This window comes from Phalacrocorax carbo, chromosome 3 (assembly GCF_963921805.1).
Source record: "Phalacrocorax carbo chromosome 3, bPhaCar2.1, whole genome shotgun sequence".
In the NCBI taxonomy this organism is placed as follows: Eukaryota; Metazoa; Chordata; class Aves; order Suliformes; family Phalacrocoracidae; genus Phalacrocorax; species Phalacrocorax carbo.
The window spans coordinates 101,919,551-101,939,479 of NC_087515.1; the positions used below are offsets into that span (position 1 = coordinate 101,919,551).

General features: G+C 37.0%; 1 protein-coding gene across 1 annotated transcript in view; it reads left to right on the forward strand.

Annotated features, from left to right (window-relative positions):
- The window catches only part of COL21A1 (collagen type XXI alpha 1 chain), a 114,259-nt gene that overhangs the window by 40,892 nt on the left and 53,438 nt on the right, over positions 1–19,929 (forward strand). Inside the window, exons 6-11 of the mRNA XM_064447881.1 lie at positions 328–501; positions 3,173–3,250; positions 5,536–5,544; positions 7,042–7,125; positions 10,241–10,303; positions 19,500–19,553. Of these exons, the coding sequence (XP_064303951.1) occupies positions 328–501; positions 3,173–3,250; positions 5,536–5,544; positions 7,042–7,125; positions 10,241–10,303; positions 19,500–19,553 (462 nt within the window). The remainder of the gene's footprint in view (positions 1–327; positions 502–3,172; positions 3,251–5,535; positions 5,545–7,041; positions 7,126–10,240; positions 10,304–19,499; positions 19,554–19,929) is intronic.

Here is a 19,929-nt window from a genome sequence, read left to right on the forward strand (position 1 = left end):
TGAAAAAAAAGTCCTTGGGCTTCATATATTTAACAAATTCAAATATGAGCATGTTCAGAATCGTAGACTGAAAAAAAAGTCTATGTGAGTTATAAAATAGTTCTGAAATAGGGATTATTACTAAATATTATCTTCTCAATTGTAATATTACTTGGCAAATACTTTTTTGCTGATAGAGTTTACAATTTTTTGTATTACAAAACCTGGAACATTGATCATCAACACTTTAACAGTAGTTTAAGTGTTGAAATACAGGTTTTTTTGTTATTTAAATTTAAATTGAAGATACTTTGTTTTAAACTATTCTGTTTTCTTCACTTTTCTTAGCAATTGTTTGATGAAGGCTGGCATCAAATTCGTCTCTTAGTAACAGAAGACTTCGCAACTTTGTATATAGATGACCAAGAAATTGAAACGAAGCCATTACATCCTGTTTTAGGTATTTACATCAGTGGCCTAACCCAAATAGGAAAGTATTCTGGAAAGGAGGAAACTGTACAGGTAAGTATATGCTAAAACCACAATGATTCAGAAATTCTACTGCAGGTTAACATTGCATTGGCACCTTCTTTTTTCTTGAACTTGCTCTTCTAATTTATACTAGGCTGAAATTTAAATTTAAATAGTTAAGAGGGAACATTAATGGTCAGGAGGACTCAGCACAACTGATATATCCTGTTTGGTGGGTGCTTAATTGGTCTCACTGACTTCAGGAGGTATTTGTTTTTGCTGAAACACAAATGTAAAGCAACGTGGTCACCAGAATTTGGGAAACACTGTCTTAAAGCAAGGGATTTCCTCTGTGCTTGACACTCGCATATAATTTCCTTCCGTCAGTGTACGGGTTATGCTCGTAAAAGAGGGAGAGAACAAAATTTTAAAAAATTTCCTTTCTCATCACTAGCTGTCATGAAAGTACAGAGCGTATCAACTCTGTTTCTGTTGTACTGCAAATATTTGATACTCAAACTGCCGCTGTTTGATTCTGCTGTGCTGGAATGCCCACCCTCCCCCCGCCCCCGAAAACCAAGGTTCTCCTCTATCCTGAGGAACGTTGAAGGCCTTTTGCCTTCAGCTCTATGCAGACACCAAAAAGCTGGTTAAAATTTCAGACTGTGTAGGTAAAGGCTGTGTAGACCAGTGGTGAAGACTATTACGTTGACAGTGTTCCAGATGTTGGCTAAATAGATTGTTTCCTTGTATTTATAGCAATATGGTAATGACATTACTAATTAGGATGATAGTAATGGGAACAATACTAAGAAATACTGATTTACATAAGTAGATGTTATTTTTATTTTGAAAGCTATGCTTTTTTCTGTACCCTAATTTCATGATCCTTACTGCTTCTATTACAATATATTAAAGTGTTTTGCATCATCTTCATTAATTTTCTTCAGATGTCTTTACTCAGCTACTCCTGAATTTTATGTATTTGTAGCCAGGCTTTAGTGCTATTATTATCATATTCTAAAAGTGTACATGGAAACTTGGATGATGCCCTGTGAGTGACTCAGCATTTCTGGTGGTAACATTGTCTGTATACTGAAGTACCCCGCTGAGAAAACTGCTGAATGTTTGTCACAGATTTCTGATAGGGCCTCAAGCACTTATTGCAAGGAAAGTAAAGATTTCAGAATTGTAATTGTCTCATGAGTTTTCTCTGTTGGTGCATGACTATCCTGTTTTTATAGTTTTGTGCATCCTAGGATTAGAGGGTGGTTCGTTGTTGTTGTTGTTGTATCTTGTTTTTTTTCTCATAAGTCACTGCAGAAATGGGACTTTTACAGATTCCCAGTAATACAGTTTCTGAGTTAAAGAATGTTACTAGGAAGACATGTTATCTAAAATAAAAATGAAAACAGTTTAGGAATGTCGAATTGTAGAAGATCCTCTTCTGATAGTGGACTAGAAGAAAAGTAGAAAATCTGCCTCAGGTTGCAATTTTGCATTTCCAGATGATTTCTATAATGTGAAAAAAATGTTTCCTTTCTCCACTTTCTCAGACTGTGACACATTCTGCAAAGCATTAACAGTGAAACTTTGCCAGGATATTTTTATTTAAACTATAATTATAGAGGTATATTTGAATGAATCTGCATACCACCTTTCAGTGAAAAGGTACTTGGAAATCCTTTAAGAAAGAAATCAGTTGGAGTTGGATACGAAGTATGGTTCAAGAATCTTATTCAGAGATTCATTGGTGAATTTTCATTCTCTTTCTGTGCTCTGATTCAGAGGTTTTCTAGTGATATTTTGCAAGTGTTCTTGGTTTAATTAGGACGGCTGAAGTCCTTTCTGGTATAGCAGTGATAAACCTGTGCACACGTGTAAGTGTTGTGAATGGTAGATGTTTTAGATTTGAAAACATAGATTACTAGGCATGGTATTAACAGACTCCCATTTTCTGTGCTTTTTTCTCCAGCTGGTCCAATTTATAGTCCATAATTTCACATAAGTTTAACAGGGCTTTTTTTTCTCTTTGCAGTTGTGATAGATTGTACTAGAAAAACTGACTTCAGTGGTTTCATTTTTCTGGAGTATTGCAACAGAGCAGAATGGCATAAGCTTTTTGCTTACCTGGTGCCAATGTTTTTATTGGTTGCTTTTTAAAGCTTTACATTATACAGCCAAACCCTAAACCAAAATCTTTCAAGTGTCAGGGATGCCTTCTGATGCTTCACAAAAACTTACTAATCTTACACCTAGTAGAGACAGGTCAGCATAGAAACACCTTCCCAGGACTGTTAACATTAAAAGGAAAAGGTTGGTTTTGCCTGTGTTGCTGTTAACTTGTTTCCCTATGATGTTGGCAGCCAGTGTAATTCGTGCTGTGCGTGTTTGGATTTATTGCCAAGGATTAGGGGTGGTCATTTCTATTATGTTAGAAAAGAAAATCTTGGATTGGTTATTTTTCTTTAAATAATTCTGTTACAGAACGTTTAATTGGTTGCACATATTAATCAGTATGAGTAGCCTGACTACAAATGTTCCTTCATCTTTAATTTTTAACCATAGTGGACACACAGATCTTCTATTTTCTCTTGCTTTTTAGTAATATGTTAATTTTTTAAACTTGTGGGTGATATAATTTAAGAAAAGTATAGTTTAACTTAATTTCAGACTATTAACACTTTCACTAAAAGAAAGTCTTTTATGTTTTGAATTATAGTTTGATATACAAAAACTGCGAATCTACTGTGACCCGGAGCAAAATAATCGAGAGACAGTCTGTGAGATCCCAGGATTTGTGAGTATGATAGATGAACTTTTGAGGAATACGTTGCATTTTTTATAAATCACTGTTTAAAGCTGACTCAGTGCAAGCAAATGCTTGTTACCTGTGCAATATCACGTGACCCAGAGCTTGTCTGTTCTCAGCCTTATTTTTGCACAAACATCTTTTAAAAGATTTTTTTAGTTTAGATATTTGATGGTGGAAATTTGTCAGCATTATAGAAGAATCTCAGAATCTTCTGTTAAAGATTTTAAACGTTATAAATCAATAAAATTACTAGGTTACAGCAGTGTAAAATACTTCAAATATTACTTTTTATCTTATCTGATATAATTACTACATGTCAGGTCATTTAATCTCTGAAATTCTTGTACATAACCAACAAACCTATATTTTTAAATCACCTTTTTCAGTCAGAAGTATCTATGCTGACATCTGTGTTAAATATCCCATTAACTGAAATGTTGCCAAGATTTCATGAAGTGTGTTGCAGATAAGACAAGATGATTCCTGTACCCAATTAGGAAGCTTATGGGGATCCTTTGACCTTCTCTTTGCCCTGTTACTCACAGTTAATTATGCAATGAAATGTAAAACACATGCAAACAAATTTGGGAACCATTCATGACACAGTTTGAGACAGATTTTCAAAAGCATTCAGCTCCGATCTCAGCATATAAGCAAGAGATTGTTTTATATGTACAGGTTCCTTTAAAACATCCTCCTTAGTTTGGTGTCTAAAACAAACTGAGCTAAAGATGATTGGACACCAGCGTCTTACTGCGTAAACCCATATTCGTTGTGTTGTGATTTGGTTCAGCATTAGGACCGTTTTGCCAGTTTGACATTAGAACCTGTGAATCTTTGACATCCAGGTATTTTATTTTATGTCAGACTTGCACAGACCCCCAGCTAGTCTATTTTTCTTTTACTTATTTGGGGCCAGTGTGTCTGTTGCAATCAGTACCTTTACAAGGGCTTTTTCAAAACTCACAGCTTTCCTTTAAGCAACGAGTAGGTGGCTGGATTATTAGCTGTTCTGAAATCTGACTCTGTGTGTCAAAAACTAATGCGTTCAGGAACACTTTTGCAAAGTTAGCTTTAAATCCTGAAGTAAATTTAGTATTTGGCTCTTTAACTGCACCACATATCTTTTTGCTCTTTACAAAATAGAAGTAGGATATGAAAAGTAAACAAATGAAAAAAATTTATGCATAAAGAAAGGAAACACTAAAAAATCAGTCATATCTTGTTTTCTCTGCGATTTGGCAGGAAGTCCAAGCAAAAAGATTGCTTTTTGCCAGTTTAGTTTCACTTGCTGTTGTTGTGAATTAAGTTTGGACTTTACCCATGAAATTCTGGACTCCTTTAGAAAACAAAAATGTTGAATGATCTCCAAGGAGGAATATGTGGTTTGTGGTTGTATTCTGTCAGAGTGTGGTTGTGTCAGAGCTCCTGAGCTAAGCAGGGGCTGTATATACTAATTACAGCCTGAATTCATACCCTTTCCCAAAGATACCTAGCTGCATAGTAATTTTAAGCTCCCTGTGTGATCCATGGATAAAGATAACCTTCTCTAGAGGTTGTCTAAGATAACAACTGTATACAGAGGAAGCTGTCTCTCTCCACAGATGTTTTATGAAGTCTGTGGTGACTGTGTGCGTTAAAAAATTCCTGTACACAGTGCAGCTAACACTGGCTACTAAACCATTAAGACAATTTCATTGTTGGTATGCTGAACTGTTTGGGGATGGATTGTTCCATGGTGTTGCAGATAGTGCAAAACTCAATTCAACTGATAGCAGAGTCTAATGCAGTCACACAGGAAAGGAAGAAAAAGCCAGCCTTCCCTCTCTGCTGCTCTGTGTTTTCCCAGATGCTGGATTCAGGCAGAGATCAGAGATTTTAGAAATATTTGGGTACATTCTCTGACATGAATGAGTAAGCAGAGGATTTTTTTTATGAGAAGTTACTCCTGACAAAAGGTTTGACCCAAATTTAAAAATGTAGTGTGTAAATATTTACACGGTTCAGTATTAATTCTGGTTTTGCCCTTGCCTTTTAAAAATTGCCAGTGGTAGCTCCTGTTGAAAGACCCTTAAACACAATGGACTAGAAGTTCATATGTATTGATAACAGCTGCATATAAGTCTGAGAAAGTCTAAAATTTTGAATTGTAATTCCTTGACAGTTACAGCCCTAGATTTGTGATTAGTTTTGGTAGTGTTTATAAATGAATGGATTTTGCTTACTACAAATACTGCTGTACTCTTAAGACGTGTTTCTTCTCGTTTCAGAATGGAGAGGTAGGCTCAATCCTAAACTGCTCAAATTCAGTTTAAGGTAGTATTTGACTTTATATAAACTTGTTATTATTCTAGGGAATATACACTTTGTTTTGAAAAGTGGACAGAGGTTTGCTAAGCTTAAAAGTGCTGGATTTCCATTAATTGCATTCTAGTCAATAGACAAATTAAAAATCAGTTTTCTGAAGAAATCCACATTTATTAGAATAAATGGCCTGATTTTTTTTCCCCCGGTTCAATTCAGTTGCTCTTATTTGCAGGGCTGGCTGCTGTTGCAAAGTGAATGGGGATATGCACAGTTAGGTAGCTGTTACCTGCATCACACTAATGGGAGCTCCCTGAAGGGGAGCTTCTTTGAAGGCTTAATATGATAGCTTCCCTAACCATCCTCGTAACTCCACTTGGTACCATTGCAAAGGAAATGTGGATTTGTATTTTGATCAATCATTTGACCCTGATAAGGAATTCTATTCAGAGAACATTGTAAAAAGTCTGCCTTATTTTAGAAATACAGGTGAAATGTTACAGAAACTGGTCTAGATAATAAATGCAAAACCTCCTTTTTGGTATCTTGCGTTCTTAAATTTTGCCTTTCCATAGCTCTAAGAACTTGCTGGGTGGAAAAGAATTCATTGACTCTAATGTCAGCATATAGATTTGGTACAGATGCACCTAAATTTTGGATGTCCAACCTTGGGCAAATGGATTTGATCTAGTAGCTCTCCCCTTGCCTGCCTTGGTAAAACACTGAGGTTTCCCACGGTCTCAATGGTGGGAAGTAAATACCTCAAAAAAAAAAAAAAAAAAAAAAGTCTCTGGAGGGTGATGTGGTCTGCCAAGGTTTAGTGTTTACCAGTGTTTGTATAGGGAACATAGTTTGGAGGATGTCACCTAATGGTCTTTGGAGGGTGGGCACCCTGGGGGCCAGGCCTTGTGCCTTGTAGGAGTTGGCAGTAGCAGCTCTGCCTTTCCTCAGGTAGCTTTGTAGTTGGGACACATCCCCAGGAGGTAGGAGACTTGGGCTTTACATTCTTTTCAGGCTTGCTACACACCATAGCATGCCCATTGATTGTGGCCATCATGCTATACGTATTTATTAGATTATTTTTCCAAACTTTAATTAAATAGTTATATTTGATAACTGATCATACTTCAAATGATGAATATCAATTAGTTTAGGAGAAGAGTTTTGCGTGTTGCCAAATACAGAATTATCAAACTGTATGACAAAATATTTGTGGAAAGCAAATAGAGTTTCAGATATCGGCCCAGTATTGGTATTTAATTTTTTATTTATTTTTCTTTTGGGTAAAATGATGAATTCGTGCATGCAAAGTAGTTGGAGGGCAATATTCAGGTAAGCAGAAGTTCCAGCTGAGCAGAGGAGTGAAAGCCAGGACCTATGCAACTTCAGGAAAATCAACTTCATATAATGTTATGATACGTTTGTTGAATGCTTTTGGCATGTGTATTGATGGCTGATTTCACTCTTGGTAGTGCATGAATGGTCCTAGTGATGTAGGCTCAACGCCTGCCCCCTGCATATGCCCACCAGGAAAACAAGGACCTCCAGGCCCCAAAGTAAGTTTCCATTCTGTCTTATTGAGTGTGCAAGACTATTTTTTTTTCTCTTTTTTTTTTTCATAAATCTTGTGTGGGCCAGTCATAGTCAGGCAGATTAAAAAAGTAGGAGACAAGTTCTCCTAGTTATGGTTTCCAGTGCATGAGTGTAGTGATTAGGATCCTCAAGGCCAGGTTTTGATGCCATAACTCCTCATAACACAAATATACCTTTTATTTTTTAAGGAAAATGCTCATGGGTGTAATATTGTGTCTCCCTCCTACTCTTCAGCATATGATCTTGCATTATTAGTTGTTTGAGAATGAAATGGTTTGCTAATAAAAATCTTTTAATGGAGAGGTTTTTTTCCTTCTTTGTTAAAGAATGGACTAGATGCTTACTGGGAGAGTTCCACCTTAGCTGTTCTGATGACCTCTCTTCAGTGCTGGTGAAGGATTAAAATGAGAAGCAGACTTGAGTCTGGGATGTCCAACATGGCAAACTCAGATCCCTAGTATTTTGCTGTAGTGCCTTTCTCAATAACTGTGTTAAGCAGTGCTTCCAGAGTTACAAGCTTACCTTATAAAGGTAGACAAGAAAACACCGAAGTGCTTGTCTTTCATTAAGCAAATTATTAAAAAAACTCTACTCTTATTACATAAGGGGTTAACAGTCTGCTGCAGCTGCCTCAAGTCAAAGGACTTTTTACTATAATGGTTAAGGGTTTCTAATCAGGGAGTTGCAATCCACAAGATGGAGGTCGTTACTATTTCATGTAATAGAACGTTTGTGGTCTTTTACCTTTTCCCCCCTTCTTCAGCATAATAGAGAAAAAAGAGATAGAAAAGAAAGTACTTATCTTTAAAGAAAAATTGAAAGCAACATCCTGTAAAGTATGAAGGAGTATGATATGTAAGAATTAGTGTGACCTATACAATTTTATTTAGGTCCCCGCTTCAAGTGCAATCTTTCAGTTGCACTGCAGTATAATATTTGTTTGGGGCTAACAGAATACTACAGGTGACAAGATGATCCCTAACTCAAAACACTGCAGAAAGAGTGAAAAGGAAGCCAGTTTAAAAGTGTATAGGTAATCTTAGTTACAGCATTGAGTAACTTCTGAATACTGGACTTTGGAGCTGTAGAGATTTAAACTCAATTTTGTGTTTGTGATGTTAATGGAGTAGAATAAAAATAATTAAATTAAAAAATTTAAAAATAGAAGTAAATGATATTTTAACCTTTTCAGGTTAAAGGCATAAAATTTCATAGATTAGGTAGTATGCTAGAAAGCAAATTTATTTTTGCCTAAATCTCAAACCTGGACTTCTTAATTTGGGCAATAATAATTCTGGATAACCTATTATTAATTTAGCAAATTATAACTGTTATGCTTTTCTAAAGAGGCATTATTCTATATCCTTTCCCATTTAGTTGAAAACAAATCTGCACTTATAATTGGCCCACAGGTCTGTTGATGGTTCAGGCTGAAGAAAGCAGTATCTGCTTAATGCTTCTGTAGAAGTAAAATGTTTTTATCAATTAAGTCATATTGGATTTTGCTGGGCTCGAATCACAGAATCACAGAATGGCAGGGGTTGGAAGGGACCTGTGGAGATCATCCTGTCCAACCCCCCTGCTTGAGCAGGGACACCCAGAGCAGGGGGCACAGGAATGCATCCAGGTGGGTTTCGAATGTCTCCAGGGAAGGAGACTCCACACCCTCCCTGGGCAGCCTGTTCCACTGCTCTGTCACCCTCACAGGAAAGAAGTTTTTCCTCATATTGAGGTGGAACTTCCTGTGTTCCAACTTGTGCCCGTTGCCTCTTGTCCTGTTGTTGGGCACCACTGAAAAGAGGCCGGTCCCATCCTCTTGACACCCACCCTTCAGATATTTATAAGTATTGATGAAATCCCCCCTCAGCCTTCTCTTCTCCAGGCTGCACAAACCCAAGTCTCTCAGCCTTTCCTCATAAGGGAGATGCTCCAGTGCCCTGATCATCTTGGTAGCTCTCCGCTGGACTTGCTCAAGCAGCTCCCCATCCTTCTTAAACTGGGGACCCCAAAACTGGACACAGAACTCCAGATGTGGCCTCACCAGGGTGGAGTAGAGGGGGAGGATAACCTCCCTTGACCGGCCACCCTCCTTTTAATGCATCCCAGGATACTGTCTGGGTCTCGCTGAATGGCAGCACAGCCTTCTGGTGTATCAGCCACTCCTCCCAGCTTGGTATCATCTACAAACTTGCTGAGGGGACACTCTATCTCATCATCCGGGTCATTGATGGATATGTTGAACAGGACTGGAGCCAGCACAGGCCCCTGGGGAACACCACTAGTGACAGGCCTCCATCCAGACTCTGCCCTGTTGATCACAACCCTCTGAGCTCTGCCATTCAGCCAGTTCTCTATCCATCTCACTGTCCTCTCATCCAGCCCACACTTCCTTAGCTTGTCTATGAGGATTTTATGGGAGACAGTGTCAAATGCTTTACTGAAGTCAAGAAATCAAATGTGTTAGTAAAATAAACAGAGAACGGTTTCCACTAGGAGGATATACTGAGTAGGAAGTTTCTGCTTTCTTCCAATAAGCGTGAGGTCTGGGGAACTGACTTTTCCTTGAATGTGGTCATAAGCTTTATTAAGAAGAAATCTAAAAGAATATCTTTTTCTAGACAGCAATAAGTGTGAGGAGAGGAGTTTACTATTTAACAGGTTTTAATCCTGGCTTCTGTCTTTCCAGTGGTTTTGCTTTAAGAACTAGACTCAGCCAAAGCAGGTGAGAGTTTTCCTCAGAGTAGAACTACTGGATTAACAAGGTTTTAATAAGGACTTTTTAATCTATTCGATGAAAAGATGTTAAAAAGCTTGAAAGCATTTGTGACGGTGGGCCAAACTTGTCCTGTAACTGAGCATGGGCTCACTTCCCAAAGTCCTGCACAAGAAATTAGGGAGAGTTTTCCTGGGGAGGAGGTTACAAGATCAGTTCTTTTTTGCTGTAGGAATTACTCCTCAATAAGAGGTATCTGGCTTGAAGCCATGGTTCTGTGGGATATGTTAGGGTTAAGGTTGCTCTGTGCCAATTTTAAAATGCTCTTTCATATCTTTTGTGTGTTAACATATTGTTCTCCATAGGGTGACCCTGGGCAGCCTGGGAATCATGGTTATCCTGGTCAGCCTGGTCCAGATGGTAAGCCTGTGAGTACTAAAAACTTAGTCATATATTGTAAATGTGAAGCTAACAGGAGAAAAAACGTGTACCACTGATAGCAAATTTTCAAATTTAGATGATTTTGTTTCCATTCTCTGTAACTGTTAATGTCACTTAAGGCTATTTGAATGTAACAATTCTATGAATCATAGTTAAGTTAATCATAGTTTTTTTTTGTTTCAAGCTAAAATATTAAAAATATCATAGCATGAGTTAGGCACTGTTATAAAGCAGAGGACAGGCTATGAGTGCTCCTATTGGTCTTTGCATCAGTTTGCAGCAGTTATCAGCTCCTGACCCTCAATCTTAACTGCTTGAGAATATTTGCATTAGAAAGCACTTTAAAGCAGCTAAAATCCTGTCTATTTTGTTTTAGGGATTGCTTCTCATGTTTAAGCTTGGTTCATTTAATTTCTTTTTAGGCTGCTTCACGTAGTCCATCAAAATATGTAGGTACTCATATACAGTGTTAAAAATACAGATATTTTTCAGTTCTAAACATGATGTGTTAAAACACAGATCATAAAAATACCTGTATTTTTCTCTTACCCTAGATTTTACTTTTTAAGCTGGCATTCCATTAGTATGGATGGTAAAGACTGGAAGAAAGTATATGAATAACATATGTCCCTAAAATAAAACCAACAGATTTGTAAAGGCTCGTCTGGTCTTCATGATTAACATTTTTTGTTATAATAAGATTTTAATAGAAGCAAATAAATATATAAAAATAGCCTAAGATTTCATTAAAAATATATTAGATCTCTGAATCTAATTGGAAGCCTCTGAGATATTGACAGCCAAGCTTCTCTGTTGAGTAAGGTTTTGTTAACAGCCTGCAATCTCTGTATCACCAAAGTGGTGGTGCGCATGTGCCTCTGGTGTGTTAAGAGAAGGCAGGCCAAAAGCTGGGAGGCTTGACCACCCATGTTTCTTTTCTAAGAATGTGGCCTCTGATGTTGATTACGATTCATTAAAAGCTATTTTATTTATATTTAAAAAAGGAAAAGGTAAAAGACAGTTGGGAGTGTTAAAAATAATTTGTTTCTGAAAAGAGTATAATTTGTCTGCTTGGATACCAAAAGCAGGAAAAGCAAAGTGCACGCATGTACTATAAATTTTTAATTTGTTGTAGCTTTTCCTTCTTATTGTGAGGACTTAATTTTATGGTTGAGTCCTTAGGTTGTAGTGTTATTTTGAAATCTCCGTGGTCAATTAGAAGAGAAGGTGAACATCATGTCTTGAAATCCACAGAAAATACAATTAGGGAGGAGGCCCAAATACTATTGAGAATAAAAATATAAGAAGATGTCCCAAAACATTAGGAAGTATAAGTGGATGGGTGCAGAGACAAAATCTTTTGTGAAAGAAAGATTGGATTATGGACTGGCGAAACTAGTAATCTATGGGTTCGGTTGAGATTTATAAGAGATACTAAGTTATTCTGGGTCAGCTTGGTTCACATGACAGACTAGAGAGACTTCAGAGAAAGGCAACAACAGGAGGGATTGGACCTTTCAACTTCACTCTTCTAGTAATTTTTCTATCCTGTGGAAAGATTCATGAGGATATTGTAACTAATCAAAAGTCTTTCCCAAACCTGCCCTTGCTTATCAATTGTAGTACCTCTAGTATGTTATTCCTGCTAAAGAGGTACTACCTGCCAACTTCGGTGACTTCATAAAAACACCTAACATTCTATTTTTGTTAGGATTTTTTAATGCTAGCAATATATTTCATTTCTGTGTCAGCTAAAGATGGAAACAGTGAGACTGATACTTACTTGGAAGTGTGTATACTGCAATACTGTATAACTGGTAATAAATATTACCAGTTATAAAGAGAAAGCTCCATGCTACACATTATAAAATGTTCACATTTATCTTATTTTGTTGCTGTTACGTGTTGGCCTTTTCTTAGGGATAGCAGCTGGTTCAATTAATTGTAGTGATTCCTTTTGGAAGCAGAGTTAGTTGGATATTGGTAGGGAACTGTCGTTTCCTTTCTTTCTTTTGAAAAATAAATTAAGACTTTATTTCTGAAGTGTCCAGTCAGCTGCAACAGTATTGTTTTAGAAACAATTTGTTATGACTTTTTCGTACTTCTATTAACAGGTTTTCACTTCAATGCTATATATCTTCCCATAAGCACTGAAATTTGTAACAGTGTGAATCATGAAGGAGAAATAAATTGATGCTGTAGTCTTTCTGTAACTCTGTAATCTGGCAGTTATGATTTTTTTCCTGCAAGTGAGTCATAACGTGCATAGATGGGCATTCTCTGAACATAAAAAAGATTAACAAAAATATCTCAGACAATTAGAAGAGAATCAAAAAGCCCCACTAAAGGAGAAATCTTACCATTTTGCTGACTTGAAGTTCATATGTTATTTGAAGTGCTTACAGTTAAATCCTATAGCTTTATTAACTGACTAATTTTTTTTAAAAATCAGCTGTAGCTTTTTGCACTTGTTCTTTGTAAGGACATAATTGCAAACCTATTAGATCATCTGCAGCTCTGGCCAGTACATTATTGTTCCTTATGGTAGATTCCTGAGTGCTTTCCAGGCTAGCTTTTAGCCATGAACGATGGGAGACCCTTTAGGTACATTATGCAGGAAAACAGATTCTTCCCTCTGTCTTTTTCTTTCTACTTATTTATTTGCTAATACAACTTGCACGTTCTCTGTGCTGTCAGTGATTTTCCTTGTTTGAGATAACTTCGCTCATATAAGTCTTTTTAGCTGTATCCCCTGGGGAAGTCTGAAAAGCAGGCTTTTAATTCAGACAGCACAATAGGCTTGCAGGTAGTTGTGTAGTCAGTGTTGTATAGTCAAATGGCTTTTGCATGAAAAGCTTTTCCTGGAAAGTCAGTCTCTTCTGTTCCCAAACACATTTTTATGTTCTTCTCTAAAGTTATTCCAGTTTGCCTATCTGGTATTAATTTTCTTGGAAAAGTATAACTGGTCAACAAAATGTTTCTTTCTCTGAGAAAGGTTTTATGCATGCATTTGTATTGCTATATGTAACTGATTTTTAAAGTAAAACATCAAAGAAAATTTATTTTATTGTTTGTGGGCTGGCTAGATTGTTGCAATACTTAAAGTTAGTTTTAGTCAAGAAAAATTCAAAACAATTCCCATGAATATCTTCAATGTTAGCAGAAAATAATTGTTCACATGGTGTTACCTAGTAAAATTGTTTGCTGTAATATTTGGGGAAGTGAACATAAACGTGACACATTTTCAATCATTCCTTATTTGTTTTTTAAGTAGGTTTTCTAATAGGTTCTTTGTTTTTTTCCCTTTAATTGCCACCTCTGTTTATTTTCCATACTCTGATACATACAGAAAAGATCAGTTGAAGTAACTGGAGAAGAGCACAGAAGTGAGAAGCATAATTGATGAAAATATATTTTTTTCAATCAAAAATTCATTCAGGACCTGAAATGATTAATTTGTCTTGTCAGGAAAAATAGCACTGGTAAATAAGCACAAGGGTAAAAGTAGTATTTGAATCTCAACTGGAACTCATTTTAATGGGCATTATTAATCAAAAAGAAGCAGCTGGACTTGTTGCTGGTCCTGAGAACACTCAGAAGCTTGACTGTGCAGTCACAAAGCCATTTTTTATTCCAAAGGATACTTCATAGGTACTGGGGAAAAACTCAAGGGGAAAAACAACTGAACAGAGTCTATGCAGTGATCACTTGTGATTAATAGAGGTGATAGGTTCTCAGTCTGCTGAAAGAAATGAAAAAATATGCTTATTTGTCAATTTTGAACTTTGAACCGTGCGGCTGTCAGATCTGGACAATTTTCCAGTATTCCGTCTAGTTTCATTCATGAAAGTCTGGAACCATTTGCCTTGTCTTTACAGTGTCCACAAGCAATAAGCAGTTTAAAAATAATCTGGTGAGACTGACTTTACTGATATTCCCAGATACAGAGTCCATAAAGTATCCAAAAGCCTCTCATAATAAGTAATTTCTGATCATTCAAATATTTATTTTTGAAAAACTATAGGACATTATTACAGCTGTACTACCTAGAGTTTAATAATATTTGGTGACCAACTGAAGGCCAAATCTTTTGTGATGAGCTTAGTATAATGGCAACGGCCAGCTATTTCAACAGTACTTTTGGAATAAAAATGGGTAATAATTTCATGTATACGTAGGATTACCTGTGCTATTGGATGGTTTGCCTGGGGATTTAAGTTGATATAAACTCTGCAGCTACTTTTCTCAGGAAACTTGCACACACGTAGTTGATAATTAATCAGTAAAATGCTGCTCTCAATTCCAGAAAAAACCATATTCCTCAGTAACACTGTGTCCTTGTTATTCTTAGAGGAAATATGTTTGCTCCGTTCTGACTAATACAGTCATGTAATGGCTTTACTGAGACCTACTACTTTGAAATCAGGGTGATGCCTGATGCTGACTTCTGTTGCATACAGATATACATTTCAGAAAAAAGACAATATGACTGTCTGCAGCAGGGGGCAAGGGTATATGATAAGGACGAACTTCTGAGCGGCGAGCAGGAAATTATACACCCTTGGTACATCATCCCATCTCCCAGAATTCTGCAGCTTGGGAACTGTTTAAGCTGGATTTATGACCTTTTATTTAATAATCTTGTTGGATTGTTTGTTCCTCTGTGATATTTGAGCCCAGAACATTATGCTCAGGTAAAATTTACTGCTAGCGGCTCTGAGCTATGAAAGCCTTAGCAGGTGACAGAGTAGCTAATGGAAGGAAGTGTATGTAATCAAATGGAGACAGAATTAAACAGGCCAAAACAAAACAAAGCAAAAAAATGGCAACCGACAGGCAATGAAAGGCCTTTTCTATACATTTCCCATAATAATGTTCACGTGGTTACAAATCTTTGATCAGGAGTCACCCCAAATTTATGTTGCAGGTTAAATGCTGCCTTTAGTTACCTTTGTGATCTAATGCTGGATTTGCCCTCGTTTTCATGTTTTGGTATGTGTAGGCAGAGGGGCTTCACTGCAGAGACATTTCTGGTAGCCTGCAGAAGCAGATGCCATAAGTCATTCTACAGGGCCATGCTATTTAATAGAGGGAGGAGATAGGAGATGAGACTTGTTATGAGCTCTTGAGTTACCACTGCTTAAGAAAGTCCCAGAGAAAGGAGTAAGGCACAGGCTCCAAAGAGAGCTGCTGGAGAGGACCACCTGACTGATCCACGTGTCCAAAGGGTCAGCAAAAGAGGAGCAGTAGGCAGATGAGTGCAGGCATAGTGAGGTGTTAGAGAAGCTTGTCTGGGGGCATGATGGGAAAAAATCTCCTTGAGAAAAGGAGAGGAAGGACCTGAGGCAAAAATACTAGATGATAAACAACTTCTCATAGAAAGGCCAAAATACTTAATTCAATTAGATACATCAAGTAATTTCTAACATTTCTGTTGCCTCGCAGGGTTTTAGTTACTGATATTGCCAGTGAGGGAGAAGGTCATAGCACGACTGCAAATTTGAGTGTAGGCATGGATACGTGTCTGAATAGCTATAAGAATTTCTGTCCTTTAAGATGTAATGTATTTTATGAAAAGGGTTTGAAAACTTCTCTTCTAATGCTTTAGATAATTCTGCTTTAAACATACTGAAGATTTTCCACAAAAGACTTCCACAAGAGGTCCGCAGACCTCTCTGACAGGATGTTTTCCTAACATCAAGTATTTTTCTTTTGCAGTTGAATTCCATTATGCTTAGTTGCATCACTCCAAATAGTTCTGTTTACTTAGTGTTTATAGTCCTTAAATATCTTTAGACCATTACTGTTGATCCTTGGTTATTTCCTAGCCAAACTGAGCTGCTTTACTTCTCCGTTGTCTTTCCCAAGTAGTTCTGTGTCATGCCTTTGTCATTTATGTTGTTCAGTGACTCTGAAAGCTTTTCAGTAAGGAAGTGTGCAGTGCGGTTGTCATTGCCTTATCAGTACATCCTCTATTTTATATTTGTCTGATGTGATACACCTATGAATGCTGTCCGAACTGTTGTCCTTTAGGCATTCAAATGCATTGAAGATATACTTCTGATGCTTACTCTGCTGTTGCACCTAAAAGTTCTTTGTAATTAATATTTGTCATATGTCCTTCTTGCTCAGTTTTTTCACCAAGTAAACGAACTTTCATTTTCCAGGAAGGCTCTTAATTCACCGACGATGACAGTATTGCTAATTTGTCTGTGTCCTTCTATGTAAGTTCTTTGGCCTAAGAAGTCGGTTCAACTTTTTCCCTTAGAATTACTTTTAAATTATTGCCATTTTCTTTAAATTTTGAAGTTACATTTTATCTGTGATTTTTCTAAAATACCCAGCCATCTGATACAAAACTAAGCATCTCAGTATCTTGCTGCTTATCAGTTTGCCTTCACAGATTTTCAGGCACTAGGAATTTAGCAGTACTGCTCCCACCCACAACCAATTGAGACGGGATTTTATATAATCCTGATTTCTGTTGCACTAATGTAAAATAATGAACAAGAATATAAACAAAGTGCTGTGGAGTAGTGCTGACTGACAACACCAATGAAACATCATTGGTGGGATTTGGTTTAAGATACCTAAATTTAGTGTCAACATGTGTACAGAGACACTGGCTGTCTAAATTCCCATATTAGTGAACAGATACTTAACTAATATACCCTAACTAATATATGGGATTCTTACGGCGGAAGGTATTTTGTCTTGCCCATGCTGCTGCTTCAAGAGGATGAATGCCTCCCAAATGTTTTGTGCCACTATCGTCTAAGACAGGGTGGCTGCCCAGGGAATCTCAAAAGACAGGAGCTGCCTAAGTTTAGGCAACTGGATTCAAAACTGAGTGTCAAACTCAGTGTTAGCTACAATACTTTTAACACCATTTGTGTGTTTTCTGAAAAGTTCGTGAGAGAAGACCAAGTCCAAATAAAAAGAATTCTTTCTGGTGGCAAATTCAGTGCTTTCACCTTATTTGAAAGTAAGCTTCAGTCCTGAACTCTTCTGTGTCAATTGAAAAGGGAATTTTCTCTTCTGTCCCTCTTACATAAAATGTCAGCTATAGCACAGTGGTTCTTGGAGCATATTTATGTGTGTCACATATGTACTCCTACTGAGGGCTCTGGGGTTAGGGAGAGGACTTGAGCTGACTTTAATGCGAAAAAATTGTAGATGTTAGCATATAGATTGATGATCCATACTACAAAAGTAGTGATACAAAGACATGCTCATTTTAATGAAAGCTGCTTTTCCTAATTTATAGGTGTTTTTAACTTGTCCAAAAAATTGCTACATTATTTGTATGAGACAATGATTCTAATTTTTGTGACTTTCTGTGAACCTCCTTTTGTATCTTCTCTGTTCCAGCTTTCCTTTAAAGAAACACACCGACAATGTGTTTGATTTGCTCTGAAATCACATTACAAACTAGCTCTGAGCTAAATATGCAGTTCTGTAAGCTGAAAACTCTTCTGCCACCCTCCATTCATCTTGTGAATTTTGAAATTCAGTTCAGCCAGGAGATTGTCCTGTACTACTTCCCCTACTCAGTTAGAAGGAGAAGGAAAGGAAATGGCATTTCAGAGTTATAAAATGTGAAATAAAGTTTTATTTATATAGAATTATATCGTACAGGAAGTCATACAACCTTTTTGCTTTTTTTGGAGAAGAAATAAAAAGATAAACTTTAGAGGCATTTTTTGGCTTGGTGAATTGTTTTAGCTACTCAGGAGACTTGCGAGTAATCTGGGAATGCTACACCATTTACAGTTAAAGCTGATTTTGCTAGAACTGCCGTGAGCACTAAAAGTTAAATGCTTGATAAAGGATCCATGTATGTCAGAGACCTAGAATTCTGTTTACTTCTATATTAAACATTACCAGCTGCCTTGGCGGGCATCTGCTCAGATGTCTGTTGGGAAGAGGGCACAGCAAGTACTCTCTTGTATCTAACCCAGCGAATAATTTTAGCTCTGTTTATTATTCCCTGAGAGCTCTGACTGATTTAAAGACGAAATCAGACATAGACATTGCCTTCCTTGTATTGAAAAGGTTCTATTAGCTCCTTTTTATGAGTGTGGAAATCCCCCCATTAAATTTTATGCTGTTTTTAACTGAAACTCATTTATAAATAGGATTATTAGTTCTTTCAGTTCAAATCAAGATTAAATTCTGGGTATTTGAAATTGGATAGTCCATTTTATGGGGTTTATCAAATTTAGTTTGGGCTGCTGGTTGAAAGGTATGAACCAAATAGCCTCAGAGATTTATAGGACAATTTCTCTCCTTGTTTTGTATGTTTTCTCAAAAAAGATACCCATCTTTGTAGCTCATTTTGTCCAGTGGAATGACATGTTATTAATGGAGCTAGGTGAAATTCATATTCTTCAGTTACTTGCCTCTGTTAAAGGATTCTTCTAAAGAACTTGTTAATTTTGCCTAAAAACTGGCTACCTTTGCTATACTCATTGAATCCAGTCTAACAAAACACCTCAGGCATATATTTTGGGTTCTGTGAAGGTTCTTTTGTTTTGCCAGTGCTGATTTCTGTTAAAGCATTCCTGAAATTCTCTTTTCAACTCATGAAATACTTAGTATTTCTTTTTGTAGTCCCAGTCATTCAAATAATTTTTTTTACATGCATAGCCCATTATATACCTTCAAGTTCATAGTTAAGTGCTTAGTACTGAGAATGTAATTTTTATTATTTAGAGATATAAAACTAGCTGCATAATGTATTAGAACATACGTTGTTTGTTAAGCTTATCCCCGTAACTGGAAATAAGCCTTTAAAAGTCCTGACATTTTCCAGGTATTTTTCTTGAGAGAGGGAGAGAAGTGTCTATATATGGGGGTTAATTAGTTTTTTTTTTTTTTCCAGTGGAGAAATAAAACAATATGTTTGTTACATTCTCATGCAACAATTCTGTAATAGTGGGTTTTAGCATAAAGTAAGGAGGCTGCAAACTTCAGATGCAGAAGCTTCAGCTTCTGAAAGCTGAAATCTAAATCTCAAATGTATGATTGTGATAGCAGTTACTGAAATTTGTGACCTAAAACGACAGGGTTGCAACAGCAGTTCTCTAGTAACCAGGAGGACTGGGTTTTCCTTAAATAAGTATTTGGAAATTTGTAAATATAATTTATGAAAAGTCACAAGTCTTGGTTTCTTTTCCTTAGGGATATCAGGGATCAGCAGGAACTCCAGGTATCCCAGGAACTCCAGGGGTTCAAGTAAGTTTCTGTTTCATTTCTATAATTTGAAAATCTGAGACAAATCCTGGCAACCCTCTCCCAATATCCATTGTTTGTCACTGAGAGTTGAGGTGTGAGGAGTGAAAAGGGCTCAAGGGATGGCATGAAGCCAGGGGGCATCCTTGGGTGAATTGCACTGGAACTCACATTGCTTTGGGGTTTGTATGTAGGGTGACAATTCGACTGCAAATCTAATCATTGCTGGGTCGGGCCTGTAGGAGCAGGACTCAGCTGGGGCTTAGACGTTTCCATCTGATCCAGAATCCAAACAGTAGTTCCTTCTGTTTTTCTAAGAAGCAGTAACAGTGATCTGAAGCCTTGTCATGGTGATTGATTACCCACAATTCACATGTCC